The sequence below is a fragment of the Antrostomus carolinensis genome, unplaced genomic scaffold, assembly GCF_000700745.2.
Source record: "Antrostomus carolinensis isolate BGI_N321 unplaced genomic scaffold, ASM70074v2 scaffold1529, whole genome shotgun sequence".
NCBI lineage: Eukaryota > Metazoa > Chordata > Aves > Caprimulgiformes > Caprimulgidae > Antrostomus > Antrostomus carolinensis.
This window is the reverse complement of record NW_010339051.1, coordinates 14,864-34,444: the sequence shown is the minus strand read 5'-3', so window position 1 is coordinate 34,444 and position 19,581 is coordinate 14,864. Positions and strand designations below refer to the sequence as shown.

Below are 19,581 nucleotides of genomic sequence, written 5' to 3'. Positions count from 1 at the left end.
TGTATGGTACTTTTTTTAAAGACCAGCATAGAGCTTGTCTCAAATGTGGCAATCTGCTATTTTAATGAATCTGCAAGTCATTTTTAATGAAGACGGCTTCAAAAAAAACCTATACTGAAATAAATGCTAACTGTTCTTTGAAGAAAAACTACATGCATTTATACAAAATATTTTGGAAAGGTCGACATTTTGAGGAAATGTCATAAATTTGAATCATCATAGGGAAGAAAATAGAGTAATATGGTCAGTGACACAACACAGAATATTATTTATAGTGTATATGTTGCTGTAAGCTTTAGGCCATGGGTAGCCAGCTTGTTTTTAAAGCAGACCTAACAGCACCTTGCAGACTATTTATTCTGATATATCTCCTTACAGATAATCATTCGAAGCCAATGGAAATTGATGGGGATGTTGAAATTCCTCCTAACAAAGCAACAGTCCTTCGGGGCCATGAATCAGAGGTGTTCATCTGTGCCTGGAACCCTGTCAGTGACCTGCTAGCATCTGGGTAAGACCATGACTGAAACCAGCTGCTGCAATTAGAGTATATTTAGAGACACAAGAACTTGTGTGTACTAGAGGTGAATGAGTATTCTCTTCACTGTTTTTTTCAGGCTGCAGCTGTTTTTTTCAGCAGTGCTGTACCTATGTAGGAGTTAAGTAATTATAAGGTAACGCAGAATATGAAGCATTTGCACATTTAAGATGTGCACTCTGTGGCCCTAAACAGACATAATTTTTAAAAGGTTTTTAAAATAACTGTGGATAATTATCTGAGTGTTTTAAAATTCATGCAATCTGCTCCTACTTCTGTTAGTTAATGGTTCATATTGGGGTCTCAGTCTTTGGCATCCAACTTTTCTTTTTGAAAGTCTGGAGACTCTAAACCACAGTTTTCTTTGGCTATGTCTGTATTGGCATGGTGCAGCACAAACAGGAGTGGATCTGTAAAGAAAATTATTGTGTGAGGGCCTTATATTACCACTGTTTGGAATGGCGGGGGGGCGGGTGGGGCTTCAGACAGGACCTGGTTTTGTCCAATGATGTGATCATGAGGGCATGTTTGGTTTATTGTCATTGAAAAGGAGTCTAGTTTGTGTTCTCTAGGAGTGCTCAGCAATGACAACCAAAGCATGGTGAGACAGTCAGGAGGTTGACTTACAACAAGTGCTTTTGTTCCAAACAAAAATGCTAAGGTAAACATACCCCAAGAGCTATATACAGACACTGTTGGAATCTGTGTTTGTTCATGCTTAAAGTTAAAACTTAAAATGTAGGCTAAATTTAAGAAGGCTAACTGGGAACATGGAGTAAAGCTGATAGAAGTTAAAGGAGCGAAATGGGTCTTTATCACTTAAAGTTTCTGTGTGAAAGTTACCTGACAGTATCAACACATTTATTACAAGGAAGAGGAAAATCTTTATTTCCAATTTTTGCGTGATCATGAGAATAGTCTTCTTATGAGATCTTTGTTGACTTAATACATGTAAACAAGAAAAGTGCAAAGTGCAAATGGGACAGAATAAATAGGAAAAATAAAAGTCATTAACAGAAATATTGGGTTGGATAAACAGCACAAGATCTCTAAGCAAGTGAACACAGCAGCTTCCACAGAGTAATTTCAGACAGTGTACTCTTAGAAAACAGAATCCTTATGAATATTCTTTGTTCCTGGAGTGCCCAGACCTGGTAGTATTTTCAGCATCTGTAGCACTAGGTATCTTTATTTATTCCTTTTAAATGAATATAGCAGTAGAATTTGCAGAAGCTATATGTAGGGGTTTTGGATGAAAAACATTGGTTTTCAGCTCTTTTTTCTGTAGGCTCAGTGGGTCTTCCAGTTTGTGATAGGGTCCCTGGGTGATGCCGCGGAACAGCTGAGCAGTGCTAGCAGCCTGTGCCATGCATTTGCTGTATTTTCTGCTAACCGTATTCCTCTACCCACTGTTTTCTAGTGTCTCAGGCAATATTGCTTGGCAGTATTACTTAGCCGTAGCAAATGATTATTAACGAGGGAAGTCCTGATCATTAAGATCAGTCACCATTTAAAACAGGCAAGCATGAAACAGTTTTTTCACACAGATTGTCCTCTTCCTGGCATACAGTTGAGTGAGCCATAAAAAGATATTTATGTAATGTATAAATAAATAAAAACTGGGATTGACAAATGTGGAAGAACCGTAGCATATGATGTTCCTTAACTGTCCTCACCCAAATCTGATAGGATGTCTTCAAGAGGAGGCAAAGAATCTGCAATGGTCATGAAATGTTACTGCCTACATAAAGATTTGCAAATCAACATCAAAAAATACTGAACGAACATGCTCCTGTACTATTACTCTAGCTTCTCCACATAAGCCTAAATGCTTTGACTACCCATAGATGTTCAATCATAACCTAATAGTGAAGAAAACATCAAAAACTAAGAATTTAGTTAACCTCATGAAATTGTTTTCATGGTTGGTTCTTATTAAAGATGAAAGTCTAGAGAAGGTTTCATAAAATCTGGAAGAGCTTTCCTATCGTGGAGGCAAACTTAGAATTTCATGGGCTGTCTTGAGATCAACAGCTCACAAGTACTTTATTTAAGATCATTCAAATGAAGGGACTGTTTGTTGATACAATAGATGTCCTTTAGCTCTGTCATCCTAAACAATGTACTTTTTAATGGTAAACTTATTCATTATGGTATTTATTCAAATTATATGGAGAACAGTCTTCAGGTGATCAGTTAGCACACTCACATTATTATCTAAAGGAAAATCGATGTGTATGGGGTCCCATACAGAATTATTCTTTAGGGACACCTGATGGTGCCTGAGATGAAGGGAAGAATGCTGCTTTATTCTGGAGATTATCTTGCACAGCTGAAATTAGGCACCTACTCATTTTTCCCTCTGCAGGTACCTATGTCTCTCAACTCATTACATTAGGAGTTAAGACTCCTAAGTATAGGTGCTCAGACCTCATCTGTTGGCTTCAGCATTGGTAATTGCTTCCCAGTATCTGACTCACCTCTCTGCCAGTGCTTGCCATGCTGAACTGCTTCCCTAGGATCCGTGGTTCACAGTCCTGGTGTGCATAGTTCAAACTGTGGGCCATTTAACAAGCCTGAGTATGTACTGCAGTGACAGAGGAAGCAGTGGGTGTTTGGTTTTGCTGCAGGGTGCTAAGCACTGGTAGTTGGATCCCTGGGACAGTGATACCTTATACAGCTTCAGGGAAATCTAAAGGATGATAATCAGAACCATTAGTCAGATGTCAAAGATAGAGGAATACCCTCTTGCTATCCCTTCAGTTAAGCTTTATCCTTTGGTGTAATAGATATTTATTAATAAGCTTTGCTACTGATTTTTGAAGCACATAAATACACACATGGCTAGAAAGTACAGTCAGGTGCTATGTCTTATGCAGACTAATGGCAATGCAATGAAAATTAAAATACTGTAGATTCATGTGCATCTTTATCAGATTTTAGCCAGCTCATAAGAAACAATATGTGATGCAGTTAGCCTTCAGGTAATGCAGCAGTGAGTGTCTGATGAAGCTTACATGACTGAATGCACAGAAAAAAATTAAACTGAAGGAAGAGAGCTGATTGTCTGATTATGCCATTGCACAAAGAAGCATTTGAGATGTCTAGTATAATAATAGTGCAAGCTATCATCTACAGGTAAACTATATATTGTGGCACCAATTAAACAAGGAGGATAAATTCCCCGAAATCTACGTATACTGCAGTTGTTTGTCCTTTACAAAATAATGCTTAAAAAAAAAAAAAAAAGAAAATTGCAGTAAGTCTGATGTGCAAACACTGAATTGTTAGATGCTATAATAGCCATATTGTGCTGCCCAGTCCATAGTTTTCTTCTGTTTTCCCATCTGCCTGATTGTACCCATCTGTTGTCGTCTTAAAAAATACATATAAAAACTTAACTGTTAAATAAAGGAAATTACACATTTGTTCTGTTTATACAGTGCCTAGCACAATTGAATCTCAATTCATGACAAAGTATTTTTCTCAAGCCTTGTTATACAAGCAATAAATTTTTCTAACAATTAGCAGCAGTTTAGACAGCAACTTGATGTGATCTTCAAAGCACTAAAAGAATAATGCAGATTCACGACCTAATCTGAAGCAAGCTGTGTAAGGGGATTTGTTTGCAGAATGAATTAGTCAAAACGAGAGCATTGGTTTCCAGATTTAGTGAGTATCCCACTGATAGAAAGGGAGGCAGGAGTTTCTCTGATCAAATAGCCAGAAAAAATATATTCTGCAGCTGTTCTTCCTCCTTCACCACAACCATAACCCTTAAAGTGGAGGATGGAGAAGACTAGTGATACCAGTAAAGGTTATTAAAGGCTTGACTTTCACCAGATGCTTATAAGAGGAATGCTTAGATATTATGAATGGAAGCACTGTAATAGTACAGTAAAGTGCACACATACAGCCATGTAAGAGGATTAATTACCTTTATGAAGGAAATCAACATTTCAAAACAAATAATGGCATACGTTGTTTTGGACAAGTAAAAAACAAAAAGGAGATATTTGGCCAAATGTGAAGATTTGACCATTCCTGGCCATAATTCCTATTTTGCTCTTAAAATCCAACTGTTCTTTTCTTCTTCAGAAGACCGATTTCTTCCATGAGGTATTTTTCAATATCTAAGTTTTAATTTTATGACACATGTAAGTTATTACAGATGGTTATGTTCCATGGGTAGTGCAGAAACCCGTTACAGCTACATCCACATTAGTAAGCTGACCATGCCTGGGAATATTCCTGGGCACTGAGGCCAGCTGGCACAGAACGGCTGGTATCTGTGTTAGCTGACTGTCCTGGCTGCCAAAGAAACTGCACATTGGGAGTTGTCCCTGGACCGTTGTAACCACCCATCCATGCCTGGGAGTTACTCAGAGTGAACGTCAGGGCCCCAGGCAAGAGTGCTAATTAAAACAGGACAGAGTCTGGCCAAACCCATCAGTTTGCTAGCACAGATGATCATGGTCCACTGACCCAAAATGTTTCTGAATGTCTTTGAATTTCCCAGTATCAAAGTATACCTGTGAATGTCAAGGTTGCTGGAGCCTTGAACTCCAAAAGCTTTGATAGCTGAATTTAGGATTTTCTGTCTGTGCATTCAACTGCTGTTTCCAAGAGCGTGCTCTGTTGTGTTACATCCAGCCATGCCCTTCAAGTAATTCTCATAGGTGTGAAGCAGAGAGACCTGGCTTCATTCCCAAAACCCAACAGTAGGTTTGTTTGCTTGTCTTTGCTGATCTACACCAGCCTCTTTTACACAGGGGAACTTTGTCTCTTGCAGAGAGCTCCATGTGCCTTTGCTCTCCCTAGTCAGCAAAGTAATTAGCCATAAAAACTGCTGTCTGAGATCTTTCAGTTATGGCTGTGTCTCACAGAAGCAAGAAAGGATGTTTCTAGGCCATCTTCTGTCATCATCTCTGGGTTTTATATAATGCTTTGAGTTACTGTATTCCTTGTATCAGTGATTTGGGATCCATTGTGAATTACCATTCTGAATAGTCCTTTTGAATTACCAGGTTGAGGGGGTTGATTTCACCTCCCTAGACAGTGCCAGGTGTTAATTCTGCTAACTGTAAGTGCTTACTCATTAGCAGGTGACTTCATCGGGGCCGGTTCCCTCATTGCATCAACTCCATTAACACAAAGTGGTCAGCTATTAGGTGAGGTTTATTTGAATAACCTGATGCAGGGAGCAATGTTGTAGAATCAGTGGGACAGGCATCTCCCTCTACATACCTCCAAAGCACTTCCCTCTGCTGACTGCCTAGGAAATGGAGGTGTTTACTTTAAGAGACCTGCTTTATTAAGGAAAAGTTAGGTATGTAAATTATGAGGACGAGTTTTCTTCCTTTTATGCTTTTAATAATCTCTTTTAGCATAACATAATAAAAAGACTAGCTTGTTTGAGCCAGAAGTGTTAAGTACCCATTAGCAATATTGCATATCAAAATAACAATGATTTTAAGACATGCAGCGAAATACCGAGGTCCAACAACCATCTTGCAAATTTCTTTACCCAACTGCAGCTGTTTTAAACTCTCTGCTGACAGTTATGGAATAGGGATTTTATATGTCACAAATAAGATTCTGCAAACATTTGTCCACCTTGATTCATGATTATACCAGGACTGGAGAGCATGAAATAAAATTCTTTCAGAACTAAGCCTTCCTAAAATTTGGCAGTACTCTACCATAGTGCAGAACAGTGTACCTATTACTCAAGTGTTCATGACTCGCATGTTGGAATGAGCTGCTTTATCATGCAGATAGAAATGCTTCTGTGGGCTGAGGAGATTAAATATCTTCCTGAATTGTGCTTGAACTGTGGTCCTCTAATAAGGCAGGGTTCACTGAATCATTCAACAGAAATCAGAATACTTTCCAGAGCAGAGAATACTCTTTTTTTTTCCCCAGCAACAAAAGGGAAGACACACAAATACCCCTGCCACACACTGGTAAGCTTATAAAGCCTCTCTGCAGGGACACATAATAGCTTACGTAGCCTTAGGAAGAAGAAAATGGAAAAACAAAATTAAAATACTGGAAAATAAGATTGCCCAAGCATCGCCAGAAAGCTGACTAAATAAAACTGTTGAAAAACAAAACATAACCCTTTTAGAACTAGCAAATAGGATATTGTGTTTGATAACTAAGTGGTTGAGTACTTTATTCACAGGGTCCAATAACAAACTGGATTGTTACAATGCGGGCGGGACTGGCCCAGAGTCCTATACAGTGAAGAAGCCAGCGCTGAAGGAATTTCCTACCTAGCATGTTAACCAATAACCTGAGCCTATGAAAGACTTCTGTTCCTGTTATCATAAGTTATCACAACTAAAAATGTTCCTTAACTTCGTTAATTTTGTAGCCAACAAGTGCAAAATTGTTGTTCCGTTTTCCAGACCTCAGAAGAAATAAGGAGTTACATTACAGTCACAACTCTGTACGGTGACAAAAATTATCCTGATCCAAATTATCTCTTAATCACTAAGGTGAAAGATTTGTGCCAAAAAAAGAAAGAATGACTCTACAGCAGTAGCTTGTGGTTTGGCTGGCAAATCCCTGGCCAGCCATCACATCTCAGCTTGACACAAAGAGTTCAGAGGAGACAGGGACGCATTCCCCAGCCGTGCCATGACCCAGCAGAGCTCAGAACCACTGATACAGGCAAAGAGATTTTTGCTTTTACAGATGAACTGTTGTTCATGTAAAATTTGGCTAAATTATTGGTAAAATAATACACAAAGATCAATCAAGTTTAATACTTGATTGGTCAATATTTGCACTCAGAGACCTGTGAAGTGTTTAAAATTTCCCCGGTACTCTTAGTATAAATAATTAAAATGTTTTATTAGTAGACCAGAAGAAAATTTAATACTCTCTTATTACGGATTTCCTTTTCAATAAAACATGTCTTATCAAAGCAAAAATGGATCTCAGGTTTTTGGTGTTCAAACAAAGACTTTTTCTCCTTGTTAATGTATAGGAAAGGAAGTTTTAATCATTACTTTAAAAAAAAAGAAAGTCATCAGATATATTGACAACAAAATTTCATCTTGACTGTATGAATTCTTGGAAATAAAAGAGAGATCCTAATTCTGCTCCGAGATTCTACTTGTAAATGAAAATTACCTCCTGGACAAAACAAGCAATCGAGGGTACTTTGTTTTAGTGGTTGTTGTTACTGATTGTTTTTAAAAAAGGGGGGGAAGGAAAGCAAGAGGCAAATCCCAATAAACTGCAAAGCATAATATCTCCTACCCCATTGCAAACTGATTTCTGACCTCAGACATTTTTCACTGGAAGAAAAATTTATGCAAAGTGAAAATAAATATATTATTTATAAGCAGATTATGATAAACACTTTCTCCTCACAACTTTTTCTAGACAAAATCAGGGGGTTTAGTCTGCAGTAAAAACATCTACCTAGAAAATATTTGTTCTATAAAAAGATTAAAATTCTGATGCTGTCTCTCTCTCCCTCTATTCTGGCAATAGTTATTTTGTCGCTTTTTTTGGAGAACATGAGCTAATAAGCAGCCAAGCTGCAGACATCAAAGGACCCTGTAGACATTAATTTTGAAAATTAAATTAAGATGAATTTTAAAAATTAATTTAAATTACCTTTTTACTTTCCTAATCTTTAGCTTCTGTAGCTTGATTTAATGCTGAGAGGCTGTTTTGCTAACAGCTTCTGTCAGAGGCTATGTTCTGGTCTGTCCTGAACAGAAGTACCTTGTGAAGGGGCCATGGCCAAACTAAAGGCAGCCTTAAGTTCACCCTCTCCTCCTGCAGTAGCTGTCAGAGGAGACCAGGCAGGACGAAGGAGCTGGCAGCACAGCACCTTTGTCACACTGCTAGAGGTCCCTATCCCCAAGGCTGCTGCTGAGGTGACACTCCACACCTCTGCAGGTGGCGACCTTGCAGGTCCCATCGTGCCATGTTCAGATCAGAGCATCAGGGACTCAGTGAGCCATTGGGAGCTAATGGGGCTGTGCACATTTTTTACGGGAAGCACGTGGGCACAGCCTTTGTATTTCTGTCCTTACTTGGATCTCTACAGTGTTATGTTTGTAATGTTGAGTTCCCCCCAAACTATCTCAGTTACGGTGATACCCACTTTATGTATCACGTGCAAAATGTGGAGAGCAAGAAAATGTCTTTTAGGTAAAACTTTCCTGAATAAGACCAATGATGATGTGGATTCAGATGATATGTATAATTTAAATATGTGTTAGCTATTTTTAAAAGTGTAGGGAGTGCAGGAAGGGCAGAATTGGAAAAAAAAAAATTACATTTTACAGGCTGTGATGTTCTGTCAAAAAACAGAAACAGAGGTTTTTACTTTGTTTGGTGGGTCAACAGCAAGAGGAGTTTTCATCTCTGCACAATTGCTTTTATAGATCTGGAGACTCAACGGCCAGAATATGGAATCTCAATGAAAACAGCAACAGCGGTTCCACTCAACTAGTTTTGAGGCACTGCATAAGAGAAGGAGGACATGATGTCCCCAGCAATAAGGATGTGACTTCATTGGACTGGAATGTAAGCTAACTTCTAAGACTGTGTATGGTTTTTAACTGTCTAAATTTAATTCAAAGGCCATTACAGCTGCTGCTCCGTATCTTTTATATCTGAGGTGACCAGAAGCTCTGTCCTAACCTACTGACCTCTTGTTTCAAATACTCATAATAGGCTGAACTTTCCCGCGTATGCTATAATTTTCCAGGACTGTTGCCATCTTCAAGCTTAATAATGATGTATTTATTTCTCTATTTTAGGAGCATGGGTAAAAATAAACTTAACTAACTTTAAGAATGAAGATTAACCAAGCAATCTGTATAGTAATGAACCCTGATTAGTAATATATTAGCCTTTCATAATTACTTTATTTTGGCATGTGAGGAGCACCAGTGAAGCTTTTTATGAGGTTGTACTGTCAAGACCCTCTCCCATCTGAATTTTGCTGTGCATAGCAAAACTTGCTCCCATTATTGTCTTTATCTTGCTAGGGGCATGTGTAGGCATACTTTTTTTACCTATCTGCCTTCTGGATGGAGCTATCTTGCCTGATCCTTTTTAACAGAGAGTGTCTGGGCAGTGTCTTTGGGCAGCATTAAGGCTGCTTCATGTCTCCTTTCTGCCACTGAGCATTGTAAAAAGAACTTACAAAACCTTGCAGGAGCCTTAATTGATTTTGAGATTACTTGCATTCTGTCCGTTTTGTACAGAGTGATCACATTAGTCTTGTTTTCTGAGGAAAACAGTTTAAAAATAAAATACCAGAAAGGATTCTCAGCAGTTACATGCAGTCTCAGTTGCTAGCCAGAGACCAAGATTCAATTAATCATTACTGCAATATTATTGTCCTTCAGGTGAGCTAGGTGCTGCACATAAGTAAAAGATAAGGCCACTGCACAAATCAGATTCCCCCTACGTATCGTATATTTGACACAATTAAAGAAGTTGATGAATAATACAGAAAGCATAGGTAGGTTAACAAAGCAAATAAAGATAAAACCCAAGAATGTTCATTATTTGCTTCCTGTGGATATCACAGTGAAGAAAAATAGTCAGGAAAAACTGAATTGAGGAGTAGGGATTTTTTTAAGAGCAGTTGAAAGAAAAAAACAAGCAAAGGTGCAGAACACATATGAGAAAAGTCCAAAACGTATAGGGAATCTTCTAGTTTTTCCTGTAGTAGTTCCTTACCTTTCCAGACTTCATTGATCACTGATACTTCACTTGCATTGTGCCAGTACTTAATGTAAGGAAATGTTCCTAATTTAAACACTTGGTGTGCTTCCAGCTTACTTCTGAGTTTTCAAAAAAACATGAATCACCACCAACAAACTTGGATAAACTGTGCATCTAGTTCCTTAGCTTTCCTTCCCTTTTCCCTTTCTGGTGTTATCACTTTTATTCTCATCAGTGGTCGAGATGAGTATCTGACCCGACTGAAGTATTTATCACAGTGAAGTTGGCTTAGGTTTTGATGGTTTTCCCCCTACATCATATGTCTGAGTTGAATCTGCAACTGCTCTGACTCACTGTTTTTGGAGGGTTGGATTTGGCATATGTTTTAAAGGATTATTTTATGCTTTTTCCTAATTTTCTATTCATAATACTAGAAATGCCATCTGCCTTTATAATTTATTTAAAACCACAATATTAATTGTATTTCACTGTGAAATTTTCACACTGTGGGTATTAAACTGGTTCTTCTCTAGTTTGTGTGATTTATGTTATAGTAAGAAAGGTTGTTTCTAGAGGCCATATTCAGATCACATCCTTTGGTGCAAAGGGTAAGATTCATCTCCTTTAGATTTAACCATCTAAACTAGTCCTTTAGGCTCCTTCTAAGTCAGCAGAAACAGAGACTGTGCCTTCCTGCTGGTCTGGGCAGAGTCTGAAGTAAACGGGATCATGAATTACGCTCCAGAGGCGGGTGATGCTGTTAGTTATAGTGGGAGATTAGGTTACTCTCTGAAACTAACTCCTAACTTCTGGATGTCTGGAGATAAATGGGGTGACAAAACCTAATCCAGGTGACAAAACATTTAAAGACTAACCACCCAGCTCCAGCAGTACCCATCTTACCAGGCTGCAGAGTCGAGTTCCATTCTAATTATTCTCATTCTGGCTCCAGTATCTCTGGCATCGTTGGCGGTGCAGGAGACACCCTTCAGTGAAGGGCTCCCTCCAGCAGAATACGTGTAATTTGCTGATTATGATTCCTGAACTTTTTTTGTCTTAAATGGCACCCATGCATCCAACTTTTCTCAGGATATCTGTCATGGTACTGTGCCTCTGAGCACGTGTGGGAGTCTGTGTTCAGACAAGTAGGAAACAGCCTTCGTGGTAGATAGCATTCAAGGTGTTAACCACTAATGTGGTGGCTTAAGTGTTTAGGTCCTTCTTTTAAGTAGAGGTGCCTGGATTTCACTGAGCTGGAATTTAGTCAGAATTTAGATGATCTGTTGATGTTTTATAGGCTCTTTATGTCTAAGAAGTAGTATCTGTTTGTTATCTGGAAGAATCCCGTAGAATTTGTTGTATCTTGTTTTCTTTTTCTAATCCTTTTGATTAAATTGCTCTTTCATCTGATGGTGGAGCCTAGTATTTCACAGTACGTTAGAGAGTTTTATTTCCTCTTTGCTGTCTGCTGTAGTAACCTTTAGTTTAAATCATAGTATAATCTGCCTCAATGTGTGGACTCAGGTTTCCCATAAATCACAATGCATGAACCTTAACAAAAAAAAATTAAAGAAAAAGATTGGTTGGAACAGATTTCATCTAGTATCAACCATTGCCATTTCTATATCCTAACAGAGTGATGGAACACTATTGGCTACAGGCTCGTATGATGGTTTTGCAAGAATATGGACAGAAGATGGTAAGTCAAACAATGTTTATTGTTCTTAAGCATCAAACAGCAGTGAACTGTAATTTGGCTAATTTGTAAACAAATTGTAATATTAACCTTTTATTTGTTCCAGGTAACCTTGCAAGCACCTTAGGTCAACATAAAGGTCCAATATTTGCCCTGAAATGGAACAAAAAGGGGAATTATATTTTAAGTGCTGGTGTTGATAAAGTGAGTTTTAAAAATACATCATTCTAACATATAAATGTGCTGACTCAGTGTGCTTGTGCTGCTGAATTCCATAAATTTATTTTCTTCTCTTCCAGGCATCCTGGAAGGCTTACTTTTCTTAATATGTTTTAGTGCATGTTGATTACATTTTTGAAGCTGAATAAATATGTACTATTTTTATGTAAAAGATTTTACTTAAAAAAAAAAACCAACTCCACTTGCCCCCTGTGTAAAGTTGAATCTTCAGTGTTTCTCAGTTAAGGAAAGAACTGCTTCCATTACTTATGTTTCTAGTTTTATCAACTATTTCCAGGGGAGAGGTGATCTTAAAGATACTTGACCTTTTAGCTCATCTGATTATTGAAACACTTGTATTTATTTGAATAAAATATAAATAGCTTTCCATGAAAAAAAAAAAAGGTAGGTCTGAACTCTAAATCAAAGAAAACACGGTAGTTTCAGCTTAGTGCATATTACAGATTAAAATGAACAGATGACTGCTGCTGATGAGCACAGATCCATTAAAACTGAAACTGGAAAATAAACAGCATTCATCTTGCCTAACTGTTGATGTCTAAAAATTAGATGTGTATGTCATCTTTGGCTTCCTTTATAGAATCAGAGGGAAAAATAGCACTTCCAAGTGATGAGTTGCATGGCCTGTGTTGCAGTGAGATGCACTGACAATGCTCCTCTCCAGCTACTGATAGAGGAGAGTCTAGGGAAACTAGCTCAGGCTTGTACATCTGATTTGTAGGCTAGATGAATCCCTCTATTTTCACGTACTTGTGAAAATGGAAACTTAGTTTTATTCCTTTTAATACTGGCTTACATTCAGCTACACTTGTCTCCCATAGTAGTTCCATTATTCTGGCAAACTTACATTCCCAGTAAGAGCAGTGATTCCATTATCAGCAAGATGAAGCATCCTTAATATGTTTTCTGGAAGCACATAGTCCCAATAAGTTGACAATTCACTCAGAAGGTGATACTGAGCTCTACAGGGAGGTTGCTGTGACTATGGATTAAATTTATAAGAAGCAAATTGCACTTTAGTGTGTCCCACCACAGTGGCAAGAGGTGATGTGTACTCTGCCGCTAGATAAACATTTCACTTGGTAATTTAATTGTTAGAAAAGTGTCACAGAGTTTCAGAATAGAATTCAACTTGCATCTTTGAAAAGGGGAAAAAGTCTTCTTTGAAGAAGATAACTGAACAGCCGTAGCAAAATGCTTATTAAAAATGTGCAGTGCTGTCCAGAGAGACTATGCCCATTCTTAGTAGTTACATTACTTCCTCTGTAGACGTCATACCTCATTGTCTACGTTTAGATTATTATTCTATAATATTTGGAAGTTATTTCTGATTTTTTCAGTTCTTCAGCACACGAGGCTCTCTGCAGTCAATAATTTTATCAGTCCATATTTTAGAATTGCTCTTCAGTGGGGGTTTTCTGTGAGCTGAATAGTCACTAATCTTTTTTTTCCCCCCTTCCTTCGGATGCAGACAACAATAATTTGGGATGCTCACACAGGAGAAGCTAAGCAGCAGTTTCCTTTCCATTCAGGTAATTTCTGCATAACTCGTTCGTAAAATGAAATGCATTTTTTTAATTTTGTCAATGTAATTTATCCTTTTGTAAAAACCTATCTACCAGAGAGAAGTTTGAACCAGGTTTTTTGTGCTTTAACTGTCCTGAGTATCATGATTTGTAGGTTTATTCTTTTTTCAGAAAGATGATGTTCTGTGAGAATAAGCTTTGAAAGTCAAACTGATTCTAGGAGAAGATTTATACACCAGACCCATCTACCTAGCTGAATGATTCTGTCATTATCTGGGTGCTTGAGTAGTACCAAGTGGTGATTTATGAAGAGACTTTTCAGTGGAGGTGTCTGGGATCTCTTCCACTCTTTCTGTTCCTGTTGCAGTGAAGCTGGCTTGAGACAGAAGCAGATGGATCTGTCATGCAGCTTGCATTCACCATTGCAAGCATGAAGGTCCTCGGGAATTTCTTAGCTTTTATTTTTGACTAGAAGTTCTTCAGTGTTTTCTTTCTCTGAATATCAGAAGTCAGTTGCCAACCTTGAGTTTCAAAACCTCACTGCACCAAAACCTTACTTGGATGGTTGCTGGTAGATCTGATCTGCTTCAAGAAGACAGGAGATGTCACAGATAATAAGTAATCTTGAGTAGCAGGCAATCATTGACATAATCTTAAATTCACCTGAGACCAGGCTTGTAAGATGATGATTGAATTCGTAATCCAAACTGTCTAAGTTGTCACAGTGAAAAATTTTTCAGGGACATAGTTCAGCTAAGTTTGCAACCACCAAAACATTCCAGATTCTGATGCTGGAAATGTTCATCTTCTTGTGTGTTCACTGTAACTAATCCATTTTTAAATACAGCAGGCTTTCACAAGGTGCTTAATGGTGTTTAAGAACACATATTTTACTGTATTAATTTTAAAGCATTTATTTGCATATGCTTTTCAACTCAATTTCTAGTTGTTCTCATTCTCACATTTTCACAGATTTTACTAATAACCAGTAGCAATTGAAATAGTTATTCAACAGAAGACAAAAAGTATGTCCATGCTCACAGCAGATCCATACTCTGCATTTTTGTCACTCATCTCCTTGCTTATGAATGCAAGTATCCGTTTGGAGGAGCCAGTGGCTGCTGACAGATTTTTTCACTGCGGCATTTATTTATCTCTCATAACTGTTCCATAAAAGCAAACTTGGCACTGTATAGTGATGTAGTTAATGAGACTCTTAAGCCTTCTGAACCCTAACTATTGATCTAAGTGGTTGTGGATTCAGCAGTTGATTGCCCCTCCAGAATCGTGCTCACTGACGTGTAGCTGTCTTAGCCGTGCTGCGCATTAAGGACAAATCACTCCATTCCCCATTCAGCAAGTTGAAAACTTAACTACATCTTCCAATGCAATATGCCAGTGTCCATCTGCATTAATAGATTTTTTTAAAAAATTATATTACACATGCTGTTTATCTTTGGACTGTAAGACACAACTGGAGAGGCTTTTTAAAATTTATTATTATTACTTCAGATATATTTTCATAGGGAAGTAAGTCAGTTAGTTATTAAGGAAATTGCTGGTAGGCCAAAAGCGTATGTCCTACAAAAAGCCCTTTAAAATCAGTTGAAGTCTTTGTCCTTGCGTAAGTCTAAAGCCACAAAGACTTCTCACCTCATCCTCTGTGCGTCACTTATTCACCAGAACAAGCTAATAGCAAATACCTTTCCATATCTGGAATCTGGAAACCTTGTCTACACAAGGATTAAAGGGGGCATTTTAACAATTAAAAGTCTAGTCTAGGCAGAGTACAGTTCTTTTAACACATACTTGTGTGGCATACTTCTTTGCATACTTCTTTGAAGCCTGGAGATAGTTGGCCTGAGAATAACATAAATTTCTCAGCTGCATTACAACAGCTTGTTTAGTTTATACCCATATGGACATAGCTGTCATCTTAAAATACGTAAGGAAGACTCCTTTGTCTAGGTCTTGAAGGCCTCTATGTCATTGATGTTCCCATGTGACTTTAAGGCTTTATAGTCTAAATATGTAAGTATGGTTAAGTAGCTTCTAGGGTTTCATTATTCTTTGCAAAAACATGAGTCATCATAGGACATTCAGTCAAAATGTGTATTCACAAAGCTTATTTCTGTAAAATTGAGTGAAATAATCCAATTTTCACATCTACTGATATGTGGACTGATGTCTATGCATGCAGGAACAAATCGATTAAGTGGTACCATAAGAGGTATTTGTATGACCCAGTTTTAGACAGCTGAGTGCTCTGAATCACTCCCTGCATTCACTTAGCTCTATCCTCTTCTAAGCTTCTTATTCTAAATCACACCTAAATTTGTTCAGAAAAAACCTAAAATAACCTAAATTGTAACACTTTTGTTGTTGGGATTTATGTTAGCTGCATTTCTTAAGGATTTGTTGCTGCTTTTATTAGATACCATTCTAATTGTTTTTATGCAATTGGCTACTAGCCTGTAGTTTTGGAGACACTTTGGCAATTCAATTACTTGCATCAAAAACCACGTTTGGTTGTTTTTTTCCAGACCATTTTATGTAGTTACTTATCCAGTAAACATATGATTAAATACACCAATAAATGAAGCAGTATTAATTATCAACACTCTATGATTCAAATTATGCTGCAATGCAAATCCATCGCTTTAGGTGCCAATAGCTTTCAGAAAATTACTTTTCAACTCATACATATCATACTAGTTATTAGCCCTGAAGGCATATTGCTGTTAATGAAGATAGATTTTTGTTTGCTCTGAAACAGTACTACAGAGCTTGCAGCATAAAAAAGAAAGACAAACAGGCGCTTAAAGAAGCAAAATCCTTTACTGTTTCCTGATCTCTTTTCATGTTCATTGGAAAATTCAGAAGTAACCTGCCTTCCTCACACAAATTTCCTTTTTATTTCTGCAATGTAGAAATTCCTTACTTGTCACACAATTATTGAGCTTTTTCATTCATATTCTAAAAAATGCTTGTGTATGAAACAATTTCAGCCCTCCATTCTTATTTAGAGAGCTATCTGATGATTCAGAAGGTGACGTGGATCAATCTCATTTTGCAGTTCATAAAAATTATAACAGCAAAAAACATATTTAAATATAATAGACTTGGCAGAACAAATATCTTTTCACCTTTGTATTGCAAAAGTATTTTTCAGAACATATTTGAATAAGGCATTTCTTGGTTTCATTTTAATGATAAACTTGCATTATTTTGTTGCCAGAAAGAGATTCAGTTTTGCTTCCTATACACTGTGCTCATTCTGACACACTTGCTTCTCACAGGGGTGTGCTGATAATGAGCATTTCTATATTTTAGCAAGACTTATGTTGTCCTCTGGAGGGCAGCTAAACTCCTGAGCAAAAAAGCAAGCAGAAGTTGTAGAAACACAAGCAAGCTGCACATCAGGAGTTCCCTCCTACTCCTGTGCATGCTTTTAGTCTACTGTAAAAGTGGAGGGGTGTTCCCCACTTTTTGTAAAGTGTGTGTGCGTTGCACACAGGCACTAGTTACGTGTTTTGTGTGCTGCCTACAAAGTTTCATTACTTCTGTCCTAGTTAATGCCAAACCCTCTACAGAAACTCTTCCTCTCATCTCAGATCAACTTGTTCAATCAATGTCTCTATCTTAAATCAATCCTCAACTAAATTAAACTGAACATAGGTATTTTTAATCCAGGTATCTGCACAGAATGATACGTTTGCATTGGTGGTTGCATGAAGGTGGTGCAAAGGAAGATGGCCACCTGCTTCTTCTCTCTTCCATGCATTGTGTCTTGTGTTCACAAGAACACTTTTTCTAACCCAGCCAAAATTATCTACTTTTTTTTCTGGATTAGTTTTCTTCCAGGTTCTTCACTGAACTGGCTTATAGAGGGATGAATGGTAGAGATGGCTCAAGAGACATGTATAGTTGGGAGCAGGGAGGGTGGAGGTAGATTGTTTTTCCCCCTCTGATGTAACTAAACCCAAAAGATTCTCATAAATAGGTGCCATGCAAAGCATCCAGATTATCCACTGCAATAGAAAAAATAATTTGTTCCCTTCAGACAGTCCCTATGATCCCTGTAACTGGTAGTAGGCGATAGGCCAAGAACTACCTGTTAGTTAACACCTTTAGATCCAGATGGGTGACGGGAGGAAAATGTTTTGGGATAGCTGTTTCTTTACTGTGTTCCCTCATGTTCCTTCTGTTGTTTGTACTTTGTAGCTCCTGCTCTGGATGTAGACTGGCAGAACAACACTACTTTTGCCTCCTGCAGCACTGACATGTGCATTCATGTGTGCAGACTTGGCTGCGATCGTCCCGTTAAAACCTTTCAAGGACACACAGTAAGTTTAAGAAGTCCAAAATGTTAGTGGTAAAGTCACAGCAGCACGTTAGGATGATGGCAGATGATGTGTTTGCAGGGTGTGTTCTAGCACCAAAGTTGCTACATCCCATTGCTTCCCTAAAACCATATTCTTTAGGAGTGATTCACTGCCTGTGAGAGGGGGGTAAATGGTTCTAAATCACCGTAGGGCGGCAAAACCTGCAGCTTAAACAGTGAGACAATTCATACGTAGCATGAGCTGCAGACTAAAGGCACATTAATAAGTAAGATTTTGTTTTCCAATGGCTTAATTTCCTTTAGTAAATGAGAACTATGAGTAAGGAGAGAACAATTTACTTCCAACCATTTTTCAGTTTTAGAATAATATATTTTAGCTGTGTTTCCCTCCTCTTTTCCTGGTAGTGTTCAATGACCATCAAAGTGTAGTTTTTTAAGCTTTCATTCGTGAGAAAACTGTTATCATATACTTGACCTCTAATTTAGGTATTAACTTCCAGAACTTGCCATCTCCTCACTGAGGAAAAACTGTGCATTTGGAGATCTTTACCTAGTCTGTGGTTAAACTGATATTAAACTGGTACTTCCTGACAGGTTGTACATTCCTACCAACAGACTAGTGCTTTTTATGATTATATGAAATGCACATTTTGCACATGGTCCGAATTTTTACTTCAAATATCTGCACAGTTCCTTTTAATTGTGACTGAAACATGTAAAATGGATAAAGTAAAATCTAAATGTTTTCCAGGATTTTCACTGAGACGTTGAGACAATTTAGGTTTTTAAAAAACAATCTTTCCCTTTTTATGAAATGCTTTTTTCCCCCATATGTATGACCCTCAAAGAAGCACAGAAAACTTACTGATTACCAAGGGGATACACTAGGCTTAGTTAATTATAAAGTGCTAGGAAGATTGATAGAGAAAGCGCTGTAAACTATTCAGTATTCCATCCTGGAATTTATTTACTCATACACCTCTGCTTAGAGAGGTCAGCATTGTTGTAGAGCTGCAATACTAAGAATTATAAACTCCACAAAACTTTGTGCCCCACCTGTATTTTCTATTGAAAATTTGTATCTCTGAGATCTGTAGAGTATTAACTGAAGAAATATCTCAATTTTAAGAAGTTAATGCTGTATTATCAATCTGTCTGGTTTGAGGGTTTATTTAAATCCTAGCATATGAAGAAAGAGTATGAGAGACTTTGTGCCAGAACATGTATCAGAAGACTGATTGTGTGTATTGTTCGCAAACACAAAATGGTTGCCGTTCCTAAATGACACTTAAATACTGTGTTAGAGATGCAGCACTGCTTTTATTCACCCATAAAGCAACAAAAGGGCTGCAAATTTGTGGTTGAACTTGTTGCGTGCATAAACCTTCAGTGCCCTCTGCTGGGTGCCCAGTACAATGCAGGTAACCAGAATATTTACTTAATAAAATCACTCTTTTATTTCAGAACGAGGTTAATGCAATCAAATGGGACCCATCTGGCATGCTACTAGCATCTTGCTCTGATGATA

At 37.8% G+C, this 19,581-nt stretch overlaps 1 protein-coding gene across 1 annotated transcript in view; it reads left to right on the top strand.

Moving 5' to 3' along the window:
- The window catches only part of LOC104530947 (F-box-like/WD repeat-containing protein TBL1X), an 89,282-nt gene that overhangs the window by 63,479 nt on the left and 6,222 nt on the right, over nt 1-19,581 (top strand). Inside the window, exons 5-11 of the mRNA XM_010175691.1 lie at nt 379-511; nt 8,953-9,094; nt 11,882-11,945; nt 12,049-12,146; nt 13,654-13,714; nt 17,933-18,054; nt 19,518-19,581. The exon at nt 19,518-19,581 is cut by the window's right edge and continues 9 nt beyond it. Of these exons, the coding sequence (XP_010173993.1) occupies nt 379-511; nt 8,953-9,094; nt 11,882-11,945; nt 12,049-12,146; nt 13,654-13,714; nt 17,933-18,054; nt 19,518-19,581 (684 nt within the window). The remainder of the gene's footprint in view (nt 1-378; nt 512-8,952; nt 9,095-11,881; nt 11,946-12,048; nt 12,147-13,653; nt 13,715-17,932; nt 18,055-19,517) is intronic.